Raw genomic sequence first — 22805 nt, 5'->3', positions numbered from 1 at the left:
CTTTAGAAGTTTAGATATTTAGAACTACTTCGGCCATTTAGCTGTCATGACTGATATAGAGAGGCTTTCCCAGGCAGGGCTGGGATGGTGCAGTGGGAGAAACATTTGGTGAAATGTGGTAGGACAAACCTAGCAGCTCACTGGGACATGTAACAGCACAGCCCCCCCCCCAGCACTATTCAACACTGCTTTCTATATTAGCAGTCATTTCTACCAAACCAACAAGGATCAGAAAAATCAACTTGGGGAAATGGGAAAACAAGTTACAAATTAAGAGGGAAAACTCAGGCATCTAGCAAAGGGACATTAATTGCATTTCAAAAAGCATCATCCATAATTAATTTTCTGATGTCCTTACAAATAGGCAACAGCCGAGACAGTGGTTTCACAATGTTTATAAAATCACTGAATTAATTAACAGTCAATCATTAGAGAGAAGATGAAGGAATCTTTCTTGACACCATTCAGTTGTCTCTAAGGTTAAAAAAATTTGGGGAGGAACAACAAAGATTACAAATCTGAATTCTTACATTTTAAGCTCTTTCTCTTCTGCCTACATATTTATATCAGCTTTGTCTGGAACTTTAGCAAATTAACAGTTTCAAGTGGAATTTCCCTAACCACTCAGCATCAATCATTCCTCAGAGAGGGGAAGTCAACCGACAATTATGACTGTGAAGTCATCATTGGTCCAAATATGCGGAATGCTGCTTCAACTCTTGAGGCCAAAGAACAGAATGGGCAGCACCAGCAACCATTTTTGTACTTGCTCTGTCATCACTTGCTTGCTTAAAAAGGCACAAAAATTGGTGCTAGCAGTGTCTGGGGAAAAAAAATGCACCAAATAGCATAATAGACTTATTATCAACTAAAATATCTTTATTAGGATAATTTCGTTTGGACCTAATGAAGGCATCACCTTCTTTGGCTTCTACTTAAAAGGAGCTTCAAAAACACTATTAAGAAAACATGCAAATGCTATACTAAGAAACAGAAGATCTGCTTGCAGCCTTTGATCAGTGTTCCAGTTTAGAACTGGTTGAAGGTCAAAGAAAATATTCTATTAAGCAAATATGATCTAGATTAATCCAGGTAATTGCTATTAAGTTTAGTCGGTTCAAACTTCTATGGAACTCCATGCATGTTAGACTGCATTCTACCAACATCACTAATGCCAAGTTACAAATAGATTTTATTTTCATTCCTCTGTGCAACAGACTTTATTTATGCACAGCAATGATAGTGTACACTACAAGTGTGTGACACTTACTATCTCCATTGTTATACGAATAGGTTGCTACGTGAACATTCAGCCCAATCTACTGCCTTTGTTAACAAACACTCCCTGCCAGACACTAGCTGGCTGCACAGGCTACTGGAGATAGATGGCCTCTTCTTTGCATTTACAGCCTCTTTGTTGTGCAAACAGATACTCTGCTGCAGGCTATGAGAGACCTGACTGCCTCATTAAGAGCCTCTTTGTTGTGCTTTGACCAGTGCCCTATATGCGAGCCATTGTTAAGTGGACAGTTGTTAAGTGACGCACGCCTGCATATATATTGCTGCACTTCTGAGGTTTTTTGTATAATACAATCAGTTGCTATTTCTGCAGGCCAGACTCCATGTTAGATGTAGTTTAGTGACATTTTAAAAAAATAATTCACTGAGAAAAACAAAGTAGTCACAGGCTGAGCTGAATATTGGCTGGGGGAAGGGGCAGTTTTCCTTACCAGTGCTTGTTTGCTCAAGATCACACATCCCTCCCCCCCCAAGCCGTTTCCCCATCTATGGAGAAAAAATACAAAGTGCATCTATCTGAGAAAGTTAGTAGGGTCCATATTATTTCTTTCTCACTACCAATAGCTGTTAGAAGGGGACTTCATCAAATTTCTGTAAGAAAATTTCCTTACAATTACATGCATCACGCCATGCAGACAATAAGGCTTCCCAGCACAATGTTATGCAGATGTGACTTGCCCAGGAATGGGTTAAAATAATTCATGAATTCAGTGCTCACTCTCTCTCTCTCTCTCAAGCACACATGTGCACACACACACGTCCTGAAGGGATAAAATATCCAATGTTTCTGGAACTGCTCCAAACACATTCCCCACTGCTGCCAGTCCTCCTTGCGCCATCGCTCTCATTCTTGTCACCAACCTGCCCTGCCATGTTTATTCCTTGAGTTGGCTTTGATCTTGGTCTCTCTCGTTGTTTCTCAACACTGTTCAAGCCTAGGATTGCTATGGCTTAATAATAATAGTAATTAATCAAATAGCTGTTTTGTTATTTCATAAGAATGCAGGTGTTCCTTGCTTAAACAGTTAAAAAAGCAAAACAAAACAAGAGCTTAGTACTCAATCAACTGAACCGCTGGCCTGCCAAGACGAATGGCATTTTTAAATTACTAACAGACTTCAAACTACTGGTTTCGGAATTTCAGAAGATCAAGTCTACCTGGATTTTGCCACGAATTTTAAAAATATTTAAATATTCTTGGTAAAGGGAAAGCTTAGAGTCATTTACACAATATAACTAGAGTCAATATAGTTGCACTATAGATTATCATCATTGCAAAAGTACTCTTATTTGTTTTGAATTAGAATGGGATTCAGGACTAAATGCATTTTTTCACATTTAAACCCATTTAGCATCTTCACATATAGATTAATGGTAGATGGACTTATGCAGGAAGTGCATTCTACATTGTGAGAAGGGGGAGAATTAGAATTTGCTGTTTTTGGTTACCTAGCTAACCTGGGTATAGGAAATAACTTCTTTGTGCCAAATCTGTAAACTCATCTCAGCGTGGAAATAATACATTTGCTTAAAAGTTCAGTGACTATCTGAGACATCACAGCAGCAACTTTTATGGAATTCATTGCTGCAAGTTGTTGTGATGGTCACTTGCTTATGTGGCTTTAAAAGAGGTTTAGAGCAAGTCATGGAGAGCAAGTCTATCAATGGCTACTAGTGATGATGACACCACGGTCAGAAGCAGCAGCAGGTCAAACAGGAGATGACTATTGCCTTCCTGCTTTGCTAGGGATTCCCAGAGGCATTCACACTGACCATGTGGGAAAGAGGATGCTGGACTAGATGGGCCCTTGGTCTGATCCAGAAGGCTGCTCTTATATTCAGTGCCTTTCCTCCAGGACGGTATCCACAAAGAGTCAATCAAAAGTAGAATTTGCTTCAGCACAGCTTACTTAAACAAAAGCAGCACATGCACTTACAAGAGACGTAAAGCCAGTGACCAGCCACCATGTATGTTTCTTGTTGAATAATTGTTCCAATTTTGAAACCAAACTCATTTTTCTTCCTATTAGAAAGCCTGGGGGGAAAGAGTCTTGAAATATCTGAGATGGCAAAATTTAAAAATTAGCTACTGAGCATGAAGTATGCAATAATTGCTCTTCATAACATTTTTATTGCCTCTACATTCCATGAATTATTGCTTCAAATTCCACGGTGCCATTACGATGAAAAAATGTTATCGATAAAGTCTGTGTGATTGATGTTAAGATTTTATCACTTAAAGACTATGAAAATCAGAGGCATGCCAAAGTGACACTATTTTTCATGACATTTCCTCTTCATTCATTCATTCATAGCAATTAGGGGACCCACACATTTCATTTAGCAGGGTGCTTTTATGTAACAGTTATGCCCACACCAAAATCTAGACAGCCAATCATTTTGCATGTCTCGGTTCAGTGTGAGTTTAAAAAATAATTTCAATTTTGGTTCTAAGATGTTGTGCATCATTTCATAATTTTTATTGATTGTAAGCACTCTGAATGTCTCTAAGAAAGGCAAGGTTAAAAACAAATAGAGTAGGATGAGAAAAGAATTGGGGCTAAAGTAGCCACATCCCCCTTAGTATTGTTTTAGTTAAAGGGAAGCTAAACCATTTGTTAATCTCCAGTGATGTGGAAACAGTGACCATGGGAAAGTAGTTTTCATGTTGCTAGGAGTGTGTGAAAGCGGTGCTGCTTGCTTACATGCAACTTCCAGCAGTTCTACAAATATGGACTTCTTTAATATGAAGGCATACATTGCAATGTGCAACTGTGGGTTGTACAAAAGACATCCCGGATTATACAAGGCCCTTGGGTCAGAATTTCCTTATTAATAAACAAGATAAATGTTTGTTGACTTATAATCGCACCATCACACACACTAGTACTATTACAACAATCACATTAACTGTTTCTAATGGCAAATGTGTAAGATTGGAGTTTATGAAATGGCACTTTGACACAATCTCTTCCAGTTCATCCAGATCTACTCATCCATATACCATCACACTTCCCATAGGAACAAAACCAAGATATAACCAAAAGGAAATTCAACATTGAATTCATTTTAACTATTAATCCTCATTGTCAAAAAGTTAACATGTAAAACCCTAAGCCAGAAACTGACCAGATGCAGTACCTGCATCACATACCAAAGACGATTCCTTCAGGAGGATGTTCCAATGACTAAAAGAAAGATGGGAAAATACCAATGAGAAGAACTAAAATGGATGAGTTTTCAATAGGTGCAAAGAAAATAACGTGCTTTCCAACCAATGTTGTGACACTGATTCAATCCTTTCAAACGGAAACCAGAACTGCCTTCCACACCATCTCAGAATAACCTCAGAGTTACTCTTGAAACAGTGTCATAAAACCTGAAATGTGTTTGGACAATCAATGATCTGTGCACTGCTGTGTCTCCTCTCATAAGCGTACCTACGGCTAAGCTGAGCACAACAGGTATTCAACTACAACCCGGAGGGCAGAGTTTATCTTTACAAACACCGCCAACAACCCCCCTCCGGTCTTTACAAAACAGTCTTACAATTTACTTACAGTGAAACACCATTTAAAAATAGACATCTTGAGGCTATATTTAATCTGGCCTATTTAAAGAGATTACTTTCTGGTAGGAAACAGGAATACTAGAGGATGTTTTGCTTCTTTCTTTTTCTTAGCTGAGCTAGCAGGCATGTGGCATAAATGAGAGAGGGATTAAACTCTATGTTTGGAATTTTTTTCAACATAACATTCACTCTCTATATAAAATAATAAATGGAAAATAGAGCTTTTGTAAGATCTTGTCTCCCCCCCCCCCCACCCCATATGTTTCAAAAGCACTTTTATAGCTCAGGCAATAAATATTTCAAATTATAGCAACAATGTTTAATTTACAAGGGATAAGAACATTTCTCCATCAGTAATGCTCACCCACCTCCTGAGAACTGATATTCAGGAGAATCTGTGAGAAAGGCCTCTATCTGTCCCCTCACACATACAGTTGCGTATAGTATTTGGAAAGATCAGTACTTTCTAACAACCTAAAAACAGAACTCGATGACTCTTAATTTACAGCAAACTATTTGGTTTTGTGTACAGTCTGCTTTAAACTATAAGAGGGCAACAAAGACATAGAAAGCACATGATGCTTGACAGGCTACCTGTATTTACTCCAGCATTACTATGTTCAAAAATCTCAGACCACCTTTTAGCTTCTATCCGCAAGTGATGTGGCATATTCTCAATGTCTTATTTCAGATGAATTATATCTCCTTCAGGTTCTGTCCTCACAGTCATTTACATGGGTTACAATTTACTAGACTAACAGTCCAATTCTACTCTCCCCCTTCCTGAAGCGGCACTGAAATGGTTACCACTGCATCCTGTGAGGGGGGGGGGGCAGTTGCAGAGGTCTCTGTGACATGGGGGAGGTCTACTTAGACCTGCACCAGTGAAATTGCTGGCATAGGTCCAGATGGACCCACGCATGGGATCAGGTCCAGGAAGGGGTTAGGATTTGATGGCTGCCACAATGGCTGAACTCATCCCCTTCCTGTACCCAATCCACCCTTCCCCACCCTGTCCCACTCTCCCTGCCACCTTACCTCCATCAGCGACTTTTTCCAACTGTTTTGGAGACCTCTCCCCACAGAATGCAGAATGGGCTCCAGCAGCACAGCTGCATTGGCTGGGGGGGAAAGGATAAGATTGGGCCCTAAGAAATTCATCTTACCAAAATGCAAAACTTTTCTTCCCTCCTCTACTTTCAACCCTACTACTACTACTGAAAAGAAAGAAAAAATACTGTACTGATAAATACTAATACCATCATTCCTGAATGATGAATGTATCAAACATGAATGTATGTTTGATGCTACAACTTTAATGCACAGGAAACATGGATCACTCATAGGAAGAACTGGGTCTAAAAAGTGAACACTGTATTGAAAATCCAACACAATAGAAGGTGGATGACCTTGATGATGGCCCAACTTCAATCTTGGCAAAACTGTAATGGATTTTTATTTAACAGGAAATGCAAGCTGAGAAGTTAAACAGCCAGACTATCAGCTAACAGCAGCCAGAATAAACATTCAGCATTTGAAAATGAACCGGATTACGCCATCTAGTTGACAGAAACATTCTTCAGTGGGTGAGCTGGCTGTTGGCACCGGAATGGCAGCAACTGTAGATGCAGACATATCAGAAACCTCCTCTCACTGAAGGAGCAGAGTTTCCATTCTTCAACAATATGCTTAAACTGTGCCTGGTGTTCATATTTTCTAGGAATTATAATTTAGGGTTAAGTAGAGTGAGAACTGGGATATGAATTTTATAATGCCCAAATGTATAGACATTCATCTAAAAGATATTTAAAATGAGACATTAAAACAAGGTATTCTCACATCACACTTGGCACTTATATGCTTTTACCAACTATTTTTTGCTAAAAACAAAAGGAGGTTGCGATATGTCTGGAACAAAAGTGCAATCTATCAATCCTTCACTTGCTTAAGTAATTTCTGCTCAACATTGCATATACGCAACAGGGATCAAATGTGTACACCTGTGGGCTGGGCAGAAATAGGTTGTTAACAGATTGTTTTATTAAAACCCAACAGCCCAATCCTATCTCCTGCCACTGCACAGCATGCAGTCAGGCCAATTAAGCATGTCCTGCATGCAATGGGGGGGAGGGGGAGGGAGAAGGCCAACAAGAGGTCAGTAAAACAAATTTTTCTTACCTCTTGATTGGTTTTCCGGTCAGCAATGGGTTTCCTCAGACCTGTGCCAGTTATGTAGCCAGCATTAAGACCAAAGAAAGGAAGGAGGCATGCTAGGTCAAGCAAAAGGGGAGATAACATCCTGCATAAATCTCAAGTAAACAATTTATATTCTAAAAAAAATGCTATCAAAAAGCATGAAAATTAAAAGCTGTTTGTGAAGTACAATGAAATCGTCTTTGGGTGGTTCATCCTTATTCCACAGATTCATATGGTACACAGACAACCTGTAAAGCAATCCAGTAACTATAAAAAGAATGATAACGTAGCTCTATAGGGCTGTAATCCTATGTACACTTACCTGAGAGTAAGGCCCATTGAATTCAATGGGGCTTACTTCTGAATAGATAGGCATGCATAGGATTATACTGCAAGTCTTGAATTTGCAAAATTTTGAGCTATAGGCTGAATTACAGAATATCACTTCCCTTGGGACAGCTAGAAAATATCATGCTATTTCATTTTCTAGGGAAAAACTTCAATTTCCACTAAAAGCAGAGGAGACTAATGTCATTTCTCAAAACACTTTCAAACTAAGCCAATAAGTCATCATAATTGCCAAAAATGTTGGCTTTTCCCCCTCAGCATGAACATCTGAACGCCACGAAAATCAAGACCAGCACCAGAGTAAAACACTAACACTTTATTAAAAATCCAAAATTTATTGCAAATTGTATTTTGCTTCTCTCCTTTCTTCATTTTTACATGATTTATTGATATCCATGATTTTTTCACAAATATACTTGTTGACTTTGGAGAGTCTCTGTGCAATTTCAGTTTCATCCACAGTTTCTTGTGCTATCCTGTCATACAGGCATTCTGGAACGAAGAGAAATAGCATTCAGAATGGCACTTCAGCAAATTTAGAATACGCCAGGCATGATTCAACAAGGTAAAAGACACAGGCAGGAGACAACTTGGGAGCAACAGTTTGTCAACAAAATTTAAAGAGTGATCATGAATGCAAAGGGGAACTGCTGTACAGGAAACTGATCAAAAATTTCTGTATGAAAGCAAATTTTGCACATGTAATTCTGGATTATGAATAAATTATAAGTAACTGACACTATTTTTCAGTTAAAATTTAACTCTGCAAAACAAAATATCTTTGACTGTCATTTTGAATCACAAGCCACTCCGTTTAAACTGGACTATGGATCTGAGCTATAAACCAAAGTCCAGTCTCACAGTTAAGCCCCATTAAGATCAACGGAACATACACGTAGCATTCCTTGACCAAGCACAAGTTTACATTTCCTATGTCTGAAGTTCTCTCCAGGTCAAACTCAGACATTTTCACTTGTTCACATTATTCATCATTCTTTGGGGGGGGGGGATCTGTAGTCTTGTTATCTGCCTTTGCTGCTGCAGGGCAATCACAAACTGTGACTGTCTAAGAGCGCAATCCTAACCAACTTTCCAGCACTGACACAGTTGTGCCAATGGGCATGGGGCAGTCATGGAGGCCTCCTTAAGATAAGAAAAAGGTTGTTCCCTTACTTCGGGGCTGCATTGCCTTTACCTTGGTGCTGGACAATTGGTTAGAATTGTGCCCTAAATCACACAAGTGAACTGACCAGCAAGAAGGAGAGAAAAAACTTTTCCATGAGTTAATCACCATGACGAACCAAGAATTCTGGAACCCCTTCTGGTGGATTTTTGTGCAGCTGTGCAAGCAAGCAAGCAAAAATGGAGCCTGAAGTAAGACTAACACTATTCCATTCAGTGCTTTACAACAGCCAAAGACACTTCTGCTCTCGCAAGATGGCTGCCGGCAAAGCATGGATTGTTCCACTAGCAGCCATTTTGAGAGCACTGCTGCATGAGGTGGCAGTGGTCCTGATCTGTCACTGAAGCTGTTACAGGTAAGGCAGTAGTGGGAATAGGAAGAGGGCAAAATGAGGTGGGGAGGGGGGGTGCTGCAGTAGGAGGTAGATCAGATGGTAATGGCACATGCCTGACCTTATCTGTTTTTTCTGTAGCCTTCCCACCCCCTTCCACTCCTTGGACTTGCACCACCAAAATTGCATTGAAGAGTAGGAGGCTTACAGGGAGGGTAAGGGGATTTAAATCTGCTTTCCCTTCCGGAGCCTCCTGATACTCCTCCACCACCACCACCCCCCCCCCCGCCACTGGATACAGAGCGCTTGCTTTCAGCATGGCTGCACCAGTGGGGGAGGGGGAGCTAGGATTGGGCTCTCTGTTGATTAACCTAACTCCCACTGAAGAAGGGATGCATGCAAAAGAGTGTGATTAAAAAAGCTCCCTCTTTTCTCCAAGTGGTTGCAACTCTACTATCAGGGATAAGAATAGTAAAACAAAAGAAAATAGTAAAAGAAAATTGAAAGAAAAGGTAAACTGAAGAAATAAAACCTATATTAATGCTTGATCCAGACTCTAGATAGAAGAAACCTGTGGAGAGCATATAGCCTGGTTATTTAAACATGGCCTAATGGGCTATGTCTCATTACTTTAGGTCCATAGACCAAAATTCATGTTAGTCCCCAGCTTGTGTACAGGTTCTATTCCGGATGCTGGAACAGAAGTTGTCTGGAAGTTGGAACCTTTCTAAGTTGGAACAGCACTATCACTTAGGAGTGACAGCACAGGGTTGGATGGACCACACATGCATGAAAGCACTGAGAAAAGAAGAACTGGCTGGCTCTCTTTGGGGGAAGGCCGACAGGAGCCGAGGGGCATCCGGTTTGGGACTCCTCATCCCTATAGCCGCCCTGGGTCCCGTTAGGGAGAAGGGCGGGATAAAAATAAAGATTTATTATTATTATATTATTATGGGATGAGGATGGGGAGGTTAGAGAACAACAAGACAAAGGCAGGGTAGGAGAAGAAATTGGGAAAGGTAGGGTGATGGGATGTGATAGACGGTTTGGCACAATGAGAGGATGCGGGGACAAAGGAGCAAATAAGCAGCCCATCCTGGGGCATTCCGTGTATAAATGCTTTTATGCGAATGCCCGAAGTCTACGAGCAAAGGTGGGAGAACTGGAATGTCTGGTAACAAGGGAAAACATTGACATAGTGGGCATAACGGAAACCTGGTGGAATGCGGAGAATCAGTGGGATACCACAATCCCGGGCTATAAACTCTACAGGAGGGACAGGCAGGTGCGTGTTGGAGGTGGGGTGGCCGTTTATGTTAAGGAAGGGATAGAATCCAGCAAAGTAGAGACTGAAGGTGGGTCCGACTCCACCGTAGAATCTCTGTGGGTTAAATTACCAGGCTTGTGCAGCGATGTAATACTGGGGGCGTGCTATCGTCCTCCAGACCAGAAATCTGATGGGGACCTTGAAATGAGGAAACAGATCAGGGAGGTGACAAGGAGGGACAAGGTTGTAATCATGGGGGACTTCAATTATCCTCATATTGACTGGGTCAATTTGTGTTCTGGTCACGATAAGGAAACCGGATTTCCTGATGTGCTAAATGACTGTGGCTTAGATCAGCTAGTCACGGAGTCCACCAGAGGACAGGTGACTCTGGATTTAATATTGTGCGGTACGCAGGACCTGGTTAGAGATGTAAACGTTACTGAGCCATTGGGGAACAGTGATCATGCTGCGATCCGTTTTGACGTGCACGTTGGGGGAAGAATACCAGGCAAATCTCTAACAAAAACCCTTGACTTCCGACGGGCGGACTTCCCTCAAATGAGGAGGCTGGTTAGAAGGAGGTTGAAAGGGAGGGTAAAAAGAGTCCAATCTCTCCAGAGTGCATGGAGGCTGCTTAAAATAACAGTAATAGAGGCCCAGCAGAGGTGTATACCGCAAAGAAAGAAGGGTTCCACTAAATCCAGGAGGGTGCCCGCATGGCTAACCAGCCAAGTTAGAGAGGCTGTGAAGGGCAAGGAAGCTTCCTTCCGTAAATGGAAGTCTTGCCCTAATGAGGAGAATAAAAAGGAACATAAACTGTGGCAAAAGAAATGTAAGAAGGTGATATGGGAGGCCAAGAGAGACTATGAGGAACGCATGGCCAGCAACATTAAGGGGAATAATAAAAGCTTCTTCAAATATGTTAGAAGCAGGAAACCCGCCAGAGAAGCGGTTGGCCCTCTGGATGGTGAGGGAAGGAAAGGGGAGATAAAAGGAGACTTAGAGATGGCAGAGAAATTAAATGAGTTCTTTGCATCTGTCTTCACAGCAGAAGACCTCGGGCAGATACCGCTGCCCGAACGGCCCCTCCTAACCGAGGAGTTAAGTCAGATAGAGGTTAAAAGAGAAGATGTTTCAGACCTCACTGATAAATTAAAGATCAATAAGTCACCGGGCCCTGATGGCATCCACCCAAGGGTTATTAAGGAATTGAAGAATGAAGTTGCAGATCTCTTGACTAAGGTATGCAACTTGTCCCTCAAAACGGCCACGGTGCCAGAAGATTGGAGGATAGCAAATGCCACGCCTATTTTTAAAAAGGGAAAGAGGGGGGACCCAAGAAACTATAGGCCGGTCAGCCTAACATCCATACCGGGTAAGATGGTGGAATGCCTCATCAAAGATAGGATCTCAAAACACATAGACGAACAGGCCTTGCTGAGGGAGAGTCAGCATGGCTTCTGTAAGGGTAAGTCATGCCTCACGAACCTTATAGAATTCTTTGAAAAGGTCAACAGGCATGTGGATGCGGGAGAACCCGTGGACATTATATATCTGGACTTTCAGAAGGCGTTTGACACGGTCCCTCACCAAAGGCTACTGAAAAAACTCTACAATCAGGGAATTAGAGGACAGGTCCTCTCGTGGATTGAGAACTGGTTGGAGGCCAGGAAGCAGAGAGTGGGTGTCAATGGGCAATTTTCACAATGGAGAGAGGTGAAAAGCAGTGTGCCCCAAGGATCTGTCCTGGGACCGGTGCTTTTCAACCTCTTCATAAATGACCTGGAGACAGGGTTGAGCAGTGAAGTAGCTAAGTTTGCAGACGACACCAAACTCTTCCGAGTGGTAAAGACCAGAAGTGATTGTGAGGAGCTCCAGAAGGATCTCTCCAGACTGGCAGAATGGGCAGCAAAATGGCAGATGCGCTTCAATGTCAGTAAGTGTAAAGTCATGCACATTGGGGCAAAAAATCAAAACTTTAGATATAGGCTGATGGGTTCTGAGCTGTGTGTGACAGATCAGGAGAGAGATCTTGGGGTGGTGGTGGACAGGTCGATGAAAGTGTCGACCCAATGTGCGGCGGCAGTGAAGAAGGCCAATTCTATGCTTGGGATCATTAGGAAGGGTATTGAGAACAAAACGGCTAGTATTATAATGCCGTTGTACAAATCGATGGTAAGGCCACACCTGGAGTATTGTGTCCAGTTCTGGTCGCCGCATCTCAAAAAAGACATAGTGGAAATGGAAAAGGTGCAAAAGAGAGCGACTAAGATGATTACGGGGCTGGGGCACCTTCCTTATGAGGAAAGGCTACGGCGTTTGGGCCTCTTCAGCCTAGAAAAGAGACGCTTGAGGGGGGACATGATTGAGACATACAAAATTATGCAGGGAATGGACAGAGTGGATAGGGAGATGCTCTTTACACTCTCACATAATACCAGAACCAGGGGACATCCACTCAAATTGAGTGTTGGGCGGGTTAGGACAGACAAAAGAAAATATTTCTTTACTCAGCGTGTGGTCGGTCTGTGGAACTCCTTGCCACAGGATGTGGTGCTGGCGTCTAGCCTAGACGCCTTTAAAAGGGGATTGGACAAGTTTCTGGAGGAAAAATCCATTATGGGGTACAAGCCATGATGTGTATGCGCAACCTCCTGATTTTAGAAATGGGTTAAGTCAGAATGCCAGATGTAGGGGAGGGCACCAGGATGAGGTCTCTTGTTATCTGGTGTGCTCCCTGGGGCATTTGGTGGGCCGCTGTGAGATACAGGAAGCTGGACTAGATGGGCCTATGGCCTGATCCAGTGGGGCTGTTCTTATGTTCTCTTCACAGCTCAATATTCATGCAGAGGCAAAAGCTCAAGCCGAACAGAGCATGCCTCAGAAAAAGTGCAGAGGTGACTGCCTATTAACTCAGGACATCCATAAGTCAGGCATCCTTTAGTCAGGGACTACCTGCACATAATGTACTATATTTTGATATGCAGTGCCTTTGCTACTATGGAAGAAGCTACCGTGGCTGCTGGCTATTGCTGCTTATACTAATAAACGTCTTCCAAACTGATTAAAGAACTTCTGCTTTGCTCAGTAATCTTTTTCAGCAGCTGTTTATTGCTTCATATGGCAGAAAACCATAGAGATTCATTTAATTAACAAGTTTTATAGCACTGTTAATGCACCATATTAAAGTTATGACAATTAACTATTCTACATCCTTTGTAGTTCCTTCTGACACCTTTCAGAAGTTTTATAAGAGGCGATTTTTCAGTGACAGGGTTTACAATGTTTGCATACCATACTTTTTAATAACTTCCTTAAAATAAACTATACAATAGGGACTACTAAACAGCAAGAGATATTAGCCCCATTAAGGCCCATCTCTTCCATTTAAAGATGTATTTTAAGGAAGCTATTCCAGGAACAGAGAATAAAAATAAAAACCACCTCAAAGATAGATTTTATGAGCTCTTATTCTGAAATGCAAAAATTATTGGACATTGAAAAATGTATTAAAATCCTAGTTAAACTGAAAGGGTTGATGCCAATATGCATTAATATGAGATTTAAAGAGCTGGAAGGGGAAAAAGAACTTGTAGCTAAAAATGGTTTTCTAATTTAACACTGACAGACAAATTGGGATCAAGGCAAAAGTACCTCCCGTGCCTAGAACCAGAGCAATAAATGTTAGAACAAAAAAGCAGAAATCCACACAGAGCAATGAGTTATTACTGGTTTTCATTGGAATTCAGCAATACTGGGCTTTGCCATCTTATTTCCAGCAGGATTTTCTGATGGTCTCGGATCCAGGATTAAAGGCTGAGTTACATGGAGAGATGCTTGAGTAAACAAAGTTTTGTGGTAATATCTTCCTAATGCATAGAGTGCATGTGCATATCAAGGCATGATACTTCATAACAAGGTTTGCATATAATAATTAATAGCCCAATCCTACGCTCCACCAGTCTATATTATGCAGTGCCACCAACACAGCCTGCACCACATGCTATGATGGGTGTGCAATCAGACAGCTAGTAAGAGGTAAGTAGCACTATTTACCAGAAGGTAAGTAAAGAGGGTTTTTCAATTACCTCTCGTAAGTTGCCTGGTTGCCAATGGGTCTCCTCAGACATATGCCATCTATCTGTGCAAGTCCCAAGAAAGGAAGAAAGTGGGTCCAGGTCAGGAAAGGAGATAGGATCTGATGTGTGCAACTGCTGCCAAGATCCAGCCCCTCTTGTGCTGCCCCTTGTTCAGCGCAGTCCCTGCCCTGATGCTTCCAACACAGATTATCTGACAGTTCTGAAATGCACAGTGAACCTCTGGCTGCCTCTGTCAACAGCTCTATAGAATTCAACAGTTACATGGAGTTTGTGCCATTGCAAGGTGACTTACAGTAGCATATTTCTAGATCTGCTGCTGTAAGTGGTTCATAGGATTTAGCAGTTAAGCGTGGTTGAAGGCACATCCATAAAATAGCTAATTCAGAGAACAGTCGTTATACTCAAATCCTAGTGAAATTGACTTTATTTCAATGAATGTTAACTGCTTAATTAATGTTCTCTCAAACATACCCAAATCTGAAGGATTTCTGAATCATGGTTCCTCAATTTAAACAGAGAATTAGTAACACACTCTCTTAGCACCATTTATAAAGGTGCTATCAAAGAAACTTTCATACTCATTTTATTTTCAGACACAAGACTTTTCGTTCAAATGCCAGATTAGGTATACCAATTCCTTTTTAGTTATCAAATGGCCTTTACATGTCTACTTTCCTTTTACAAATGGACTGTAGATCCCTCGTCTGCATTATGAATGAAAATTTGGAGATTGGAGGAGCAGAAGGCTTTATATCTACAAACTGATAATGCCTTAAGGATACTTTAATTTTTGCTAGATAGCATGCTCTGAACAAAGCCTCAGTGAATGTGCTGTTCAGCTAAGCTGCTAATAGTGGGTTTGACTGGACAATTTAACAGAAGAGAGAAGGAAAAAAACGCTTCCATCTTAGTAACAAAACATTATATGTTCCAAACAACCTACCTCTGACAATGCTTAATTTGTGAGGTGACAGAGGTGGTTTGGGAATGGCGTCTTTCTTTTTTTTGGTTGCAACTCCGGTGACACTTCTGTTCTTAAGAACATCTGTCCCCCAGATCATAACCGCTAAGTTTTTTGTATACTTTGAATCTCCTTGCGTTACTTGCAGTTGGTGCCATTTCTCCTCATCTACCCAGATGCCACTGCCAAGATGAACCTGAAGCGTAAAAACAAAACAGGAGTCAGTTTACAATTAGCTCAGAGCATCGGAAATCAGTCTGATAATGTAATTAAGAGGTTTGTTTTGTCTTTTTATGACTAATGAACTAACCACTATTTTTAAAAAATGGCTCATGTTTGTCAGTAACATCTCAAAAGTTAAAACAATGAAAGATTAGATTCAATTTGAATTCTACATTTGTACAAATGCCTGCAATGTGAAAGTAGGTTGCTCCAGAGACTGACAGGTGTAAACCACCATGAAAAGCTCCACTAGGCTGAAAACAGTAATCTCTGAGGACTTGTGAGCCCATGGCTATTTGTGAGTAACAGAAGAGTTCTGAGCTACTTCCAAGATTCCTGACATACCACTGTCTAAGTAGTCTAAGTTCCCATTTTATCAGGACTGTATAAAGTCCCTTAACATGAGGAGAGTGGAATGAAATCCACCTTAATTCCACTTGAAGAATACTTAAGGAGGAGCCTCGCTAAATTACCTTTCCGTTCTCAAGAATGTATTTGTCCATTACTGGAACAGCAGCAGGATAATAGGTGGATGTGTTTGCTTCCTCACTGAATGTCTTCTGTACTTCAGGCTCAGGTTCAACAGATTCCGGCTTAATTTTTTCAAGTTCTATAGCAGGACCTAGGTAGTTCAGAAAACAAAATTTGACTATACAAAACCACATTAACTTAAACAAATTGAACTGATTCTACTTGCCAATTTGGCATATGTACATTACAACTATGTAAAAAACGCATCTAGCAAAAACCCTATCTCCCAAAACATGTAACCCAAATTAAACACAAAGTCAACACCTCTCTAGCCCTTATTATGTTCAAAACCTGACAACAACTCTTATAACTATGGTTTGGTGAGGTGCTACAGTTAAATAGGGATAATTTTACATAGCACTCTTCAAAACACATAAATACTAGTGATAATTTGTAAAGAGATTGTGCATGCAAAGGAATGCTAGATCTAGCACAAGGTTAGATACAAATTCAATTACCAATTTCCTGAAATGTCAGCTAGAATGTTTGTAAAGCATTAAAATAATTGTTTCATAAATGGAAGATAGTTCAGAAGATGTGTGAAGTTTCTAAAAGGAAGGCAAATATTTTATCTGTTACCATCTTTTAAACCACAGAGCAATTTAAGAAGTCAGTCAATACACAGATTCTACAATCTGAACTTGATAATTTCAATTATAGCTATAGAAGGTTCTTCAAAAGGAGAATTCAATTTTGCCATTGTATTGTACAATAAATTGCAGAATTCTGAAATCCACATTAAGCTATAAGATCAGCCACATGCAATTCCACCAGTAAGAAAGCCATTGCAAGATATGGCTACTGAACTTCAGTTAAAGGACAATCAATGATTCCCAAATTCCAACTTGGACTTTGGGAGCAAGCTAAGTGTTGGGGGCTAAGTGTTGCCCTAAAAGTACCACAGTAATCACAGCACCACAGAGATCCAGGGGCTTTTTTTACTTACCTGGGGGTTACAGTGGCCTCCAGGAGGGTCCAGGAGGCTTGCTAGCCCCTCCATAGCTCCATAGGGCTCCAATAGCCTGTAGGATAACTAAAATACCAGACCTGGATCTGCACACTGAAGTTCGGATTTTTGTTTTCCTCTAACACAGCAAGTTTATGTAGAGATTACATAAAACGTAAGTGCTGCTATCCTGGGGGAAAAATAAGTTCTTTGACGAACCTCAGCCTGACCACGTCTGTACCCAAAATGATTATGCCCACTAGGCAGGAGCTATACTCATTGGACAAATCTAAATCTTTATTACATGGCAACTTTGAACTGCTCAAGTGAATGTTGCCTGACGGCCTCCATATATAGCCAGTATCACTGAACAGAAGACACTATCAAATGGGGGAAAAAATCTCTCCAGTGGTATTATTTTTGCACAGTAGATCATGTTATCGATACAGCCTTTCACTTTTAACTGCAGAACACTACCAAAACCAAGTTAATGGGCGGAACTGGCAATCTCTCAACATTTGCTGAGCAAGAGAGAAACAGGATGGACCTGAAGACCAAACCACTCAACACATGGTATTGACATGGATGAGAAGTTGCAGGGCACAGGGGAATCACCATTTCCCACCACCTCTAGCATACTGGTCTTCCCACAACTTGCAAAAACTACCTGTTTGCTCCAAATTGCATTGCTGAATCAAATACCTGCAGACCTGATGCTACTGTAAGGTGGACTTGATGATCAGGTAGGTCCCTTCCAACTCTATGATTCTATGCCTATGTCAAAGATGTTCTATATTCTGCAACTTCTGAAAGTACACTGCCAATGTTAAGTCCTAAGAGAGTTGCTTGTTTAGAAATCACCACTAACATTATCACCTCCAAATCTAGGTTCTAAAAGCAGCAGCACAAAATAAACTGCAATGGTATTTTAAAACTATTTAAGAAGTGGTTCTTTCTGCAAATCCTTATTCTGTAAAACTGAGTATTTCATAAGAGGTGATTTTTTTCCTTGCAATTTCTGTTTTAGGCCACATTATTAAAAAGAATTTTACTCAATTTTATCCCAGGCCTTTGCATTTCTACTCAACACCCACAAACACAGCAGCTTCTGTATCCTGATGAACACAGGAGAGAATCAGGATGATGAATGGGTGTGGGGGGACAGCAAAGAACTGATTTTCATTTCTCCCGCTCGCACACAACTTATTGGTAGGGAAGGGTGTGAAGTCCAAGACACGCGTAATCATACACTGCTGAATTTGGAGCTGTCTTGGGGGGGTAGGAAGAATTATCCTCAAAGCTAGCTCATAACCTGGAAGTATGGAGGGGAGCAGGAAACAGAAACAATTGTTTCCCTTTTTCCAGTCAGCTGCCTGCCTTCCATACACCAAAGCACAACTAAGAAAGAGAATGTTGGATTACATGTGGGATACAATGTAAGCTTGAGAGGTACCACAGAGGGAGGAGGATCAGCTGTCTTAATTTTCTCTTCCTTATAATGCTTTCTATTCATCTCAATCCTGGTCTCTCCCCATTTTTTTCCCTTCTTGCTCCCTATCCTCCACCCTCCCCCACACACCTCCTCTCTCTAGCCTTGCCAAAACTTCCTCTCTTGGGAACCTAAGGGGCTTCTAGAGGACTCTTTAAATCCTTGTTAACATGGCCAGCAATACTGGTACTGTGGAACGTACTCCCTCCCAGGCTCTGGAGGAAGTGAAAGAGATGACTGCAAATAGCTAAGGCAAGTTGAATGAGTAGACTGTAGGGAACACTGTTACATTCCCTGCATTCCACCCACCCCACAAATACCATGCCATGTGCCTCAGGATCAGACCCTGTGGTCAGAAGCAAGGAAGATCAAACCTTCCCTTCACCTCTAAGTGACCCTGGAGGAGGCAGGGAACTAGGCTCAGAGATGCAGTAAGTGATAGGCTGTCTTCAAGTTCACTTTGTCTCTCTCATATCCATTTGCTTCATAGGTAAAAGAAGGACCAAGTTTCCTTTTGCCTTCAAAGCAACTCAAGGTTGACAGGACAATCCTTGAGTCTGCATTGTGACCAAAAGCTCTCCAATACAGCGGCATCTTCCATGGAGACATTCTACCTGGCTCCTTATGTAAGCTGCTTACTGCTATCTAATGTGTGGAATATTCCCTGGCAACATGAGAGAAACACACATTCCATAGCCTAGATGGGGTGTTCCAACCTTCCAACCTTATCCAACAGGGTGGGAGGCATATCAGCTGTGAATAACAAATATCTTACCACTACCACAGAAATAAATCCACAACTGCAGAACCTGAAAATTGAATGGACTAGCAGAACTTATTTCTGTCCTAACAGAGAGATTATACAACAGCATTATTCTTAGCTACATACCATTTCTGCAGCATTGGAAAAGAATTTAGTGGTTTTAAAAAAAATGCAGAACTGATTTATTTGTAGAATGAAAAGGTTATTTCAGTGGAAAACCTCATGCTATTTTGCTGTTTACTGATACTCTACATATTTGTACATGTGACATTACGAATCTTTCTAAAGTACTACAACTGACATACTCTGCCATGACAGCAGTCCAGGAAGTACTGCAAAACACAAGGTTCCATTACTGAGGAGACATAAAGCATTAAAATGCATTGTTTGTGTTCTGAGCCACTGGATAGTTTTCATTCCAAAGTCAAAGCCTTTTCCAACCAGTTAAATTTCACAGTTATTTCACAAACTACTAAGGGCTGCATTTACAGCACAGCATGTTGTGAATTAGACATGCAATTCCTTTTACTGACTTTTTGCTAATTGGTGTTGCGTACCTAATTTGCCATGCACCATGCTTACTTTTAAAGTTTTTCTCTCTCTTTGTAGGTTTTGTGCTTTGATAAGCGAGAAATAAATTGTGCAGTTATGGGAGGTTTCTGTAAGTTAACAAAAAAAGTATTATTTTAACATAGCAAACACAAGCCTGAAGACTGCTGAAGAAGGAAAATTCACGTTTCAGCAAAAAAAAAAAATCGATGTATTTCCTCTTTAATTCTAATCTCTCATTCTGGATGCCTCATCAGTTAAAAAAAAATCTTTTGAGTCTGATGAGGAGGGGCTACAGAGATATAGGCAACTTCCCCAAAACAGGGAGTGGGCAGTCTAAGAGCAACATACAAGAGCCACAGGCTACAGAATGGTTTTAGCTGCTGTGCAGTAAGGACATTTGTGCTGCTGCAGGTAAAACAGCATCTTATGCAAGACAAGTGAGAAAGAGCTTTCCAGCAGGTCACTTATCTTTAGAAATTCGTCTCCCAGCAGCAGCACAGCTGTGCCATGCTCTCCTGGGCAATCTAAAAAAAAATAGGAACAAACCTCCACAGTGCTAGAAAACATGTGTTTTTATTGTAATGTTTTTCTTGTAAAACACTTCAATATATTGAAGTACCTGCACCTGATGAGGTTCAAGAAGAATAGCTCTTCCTCAGTGGCAACAGAATCTTCTGATTTCTTTATTCTCAAACAAATCACTAGTCCAGTTTTTCTTGTTCCCTATTGCTGCTGCCTCTCCTCTTGTTTTTGTTCTTCCCGGGCACCAATTACTGCTGCTGCCCCCCAATGCTGGAGCAAGGGGCTCCAGTTTGTAAAGACAACAGCAATGCCTACATTTTTTTTCTTTCAAAGAGGTGAAGAGAAAATGGAAGAAAAAAAGCTTCAAACATATTTGAAGTGGTAAACACACTCCACACTATATTTAAGAGATCAAAAAAGAATATGCGCAGGATTTTACAGACAGTGCAGAATGATGAATTTGGCTTCGTGGGACTCAGAATATTTTTCAAAGAAAACACCTCCACATATCCCTGATATAACTTGCAATGCCTTGTGAATCTTAATTCTAAGCTGCCTTGGCAGACAATCAGCTGAAAAACAGTATAAAACTATTGAATAAATAATCTGCTCATGGTTCCTTCTCCTAAAAAAGGTTATGCCATCATTCAGTTTTGCTTAATTTGATGCATGAAGACTAAAAAGAAAAGGAGCTAACTAAAAATCTGATAGAACTACAGTTTTATTTAAAGAAGAGGGACAGCATCCTGACTAGTGCTTCCACTATTGAGAGTTCAATCTGCAAACAAAAGTTTCCTTCATGAATACAAAAACCTCCCTCACAAGTTGTATGCTCTTTCCATTCATGGAGGAAGCTTCCATTCAAGGAGGAAGTTCCCATTGGCAGAAGTGCTAGTTGGGATGACATCCTAGATTTCTACTCTAAATATCATATGATGTTATTGTATTACACTATATTAATCAACAAAAACACCTGTTCAAATAAGGAGTCAAATTTGCCAAACTATAGACCTACAATACTTTCAATATTAAGAAGCTCATCTAAGGCCCAAATCTGAATCAACTTTCCAGTACAGGCATAGTGGTGCCATTGGGACGTGTGCTGCATCCTGTAGTTGGGTGGGAATCACTGAGGCCTCCTCAAAGTAAGGGGATGTTTGTTCCCTTACCTCGGATCTGCATTGCCCTTATGTCAGTGCTGGAAAGTGGTTTAGGATTGCGTCCTTAGTCACAGGAAAATCATCTAACACTTCCATACTTTTTTAAAACAATCCATGCACACGGTTTTGGGAAATGCCAGAGAAGCCATTTATCCATCTCTGCACTTCAAGAAGCAAAATGAACCCTCAAAGAGCAATAAGAAGAAGAATATTAAATAGGTAATTACACTAACATGCTTGGAAGGAACTAATCAGAACCTTTTCACAACATTTCCCTGCAGAAAGGGAACGTTAAAGCAACGTTAAAGTGATCTGTCCCAACTTTCAAGAAGGAAAAGTGACCCCAGAAAACACACAGTTAAGAAATGGACTCGGAGAACAGGAAAACTAGTAGAGTTAGGAAAATTGAACTGAAGAGCATGTATCCACATATCCAAAATGTTGTGGCAACTGCTTAGGACTCCAGCAGGAAGTGTAGGTCAACAAGTTTCTTGTGATCAGTTTGAAAATGGGTTTTGGATATAAAAGAGTATATGAATCCACTGAAAAGATGCAAGGAAAATAAACCGCTTGGAACTATAAAGAGAAGTAGTGATTACAGCTTACTTGGAGAACAGAAAATTCTTGCAAATATCAATGACTAGAAACAAGATCAATGTCTGTAATTTTTACCCTGCTCTGAAGTATAAGCAGCCTTTACCTAAATGATTGAACTTTTTTATTTTATGAAATTATTATATTCTTCCTACTACAAGTCCAGCCTTGCTATACACGGATTTTTTGTACACGGATTTGACTCAACATGAATGGCCACTGCAAATGAGAAGGAATGTGCTGATCCCTGGAGAAGGGAAAAAATGCATCCCTTTAAAATCAGTTTAAAAACCTGAACAGTCCTTTAACAATAGCCTCGTTAATGAGAGAGAGAGGGCAGCTGGCTGACTATCCATCAATCCTTCACTCTCCAGGCGACCCCAACCCTTCCCCCTGAGCACGTGAAAGAAAGGTGATCACCTTGCATTGGTGAAGGGAGGGGCTGAATGAAGCGCCTTTGTGAGTGCTTGGAGGAGGACTGATGAATGGATTGTCTTCTTAATGACTCTTATCTTATATCATAAAGGTCAGCAAGGCCGTTTTTAAATCACTTTAAGTTTTTAAAGAAACTTTGTTTTTTAAATTGATTTGTTTTTTTGCCATCCAAGTGAGTGCTTGGAAGGGAACCCATAGGAATAGTGAGGCCCAGCCTGTATATGCATCCAAGATGGCAAACATATGTAACTTAATTAAGTATAAATACAATAACATTATGATTAAATTTTCACATATAATAGAACTGTGGCAAACTGGCCAGAATTTAATTT

The 22805-nt window shown here is 40.8% G+C and overlaps 1 protein-coding gene across 6 annotated transcripts in view; it reads right to left on the bottom strand.

Moving 5' to 3' along the window:
- The window catches only part of BEND5 (BEN domain containing 5), a 1022542-nt gene that overhangs the window by 398037 nt on the left and 601700 nt on the right, over nt 1-22805 (bottom strand). For 5 of the 6 annotated variants that reach the window (XM_066625825.1, XM_066625829.1, XM_066625827.1 and 2 more), the window contains 3 exons: nt 15955-16103; nt 15242-15455; nt 7716-7906 (listed from right to left, as the gene is read on the bottom strand). The exons of the other annotated variant lie outside the window; for it this stretch is intronic. In XM_066625825.1, coding sequence (XP_066481922.1) covers nt 7749-7906; nt 15242-15455; nt 15955-16103 — 521 coding nt within the window. In that variant the 3' untranslated portion in view covers nt 7716-7748. Of the gene's footprint in view, nt 1-7715; nt 7907-15241; nt 15456-15954; nt 16104-22805 lie in introns of those variants that run through there. 6 annotated transcript variants of the gene reach the window in all.

Source organism: Tiliqua scincoides, chromosome 4 (assembly GCF_035046505.1).
Source record: "Tiliqua scincoides isolate rTilSci1 chromosome 4, rTilSci1.hap2, whole genome shotgun sequence".
NCBI lineage: Eukaryota > Metazoa > Chordata > Lepidosauria > Squamata > Scincidae > Tiliqua > Tiliqua scincoides.
This window is presented reverse-complemented; position numbering and strand designations above follow the sequence as displayed.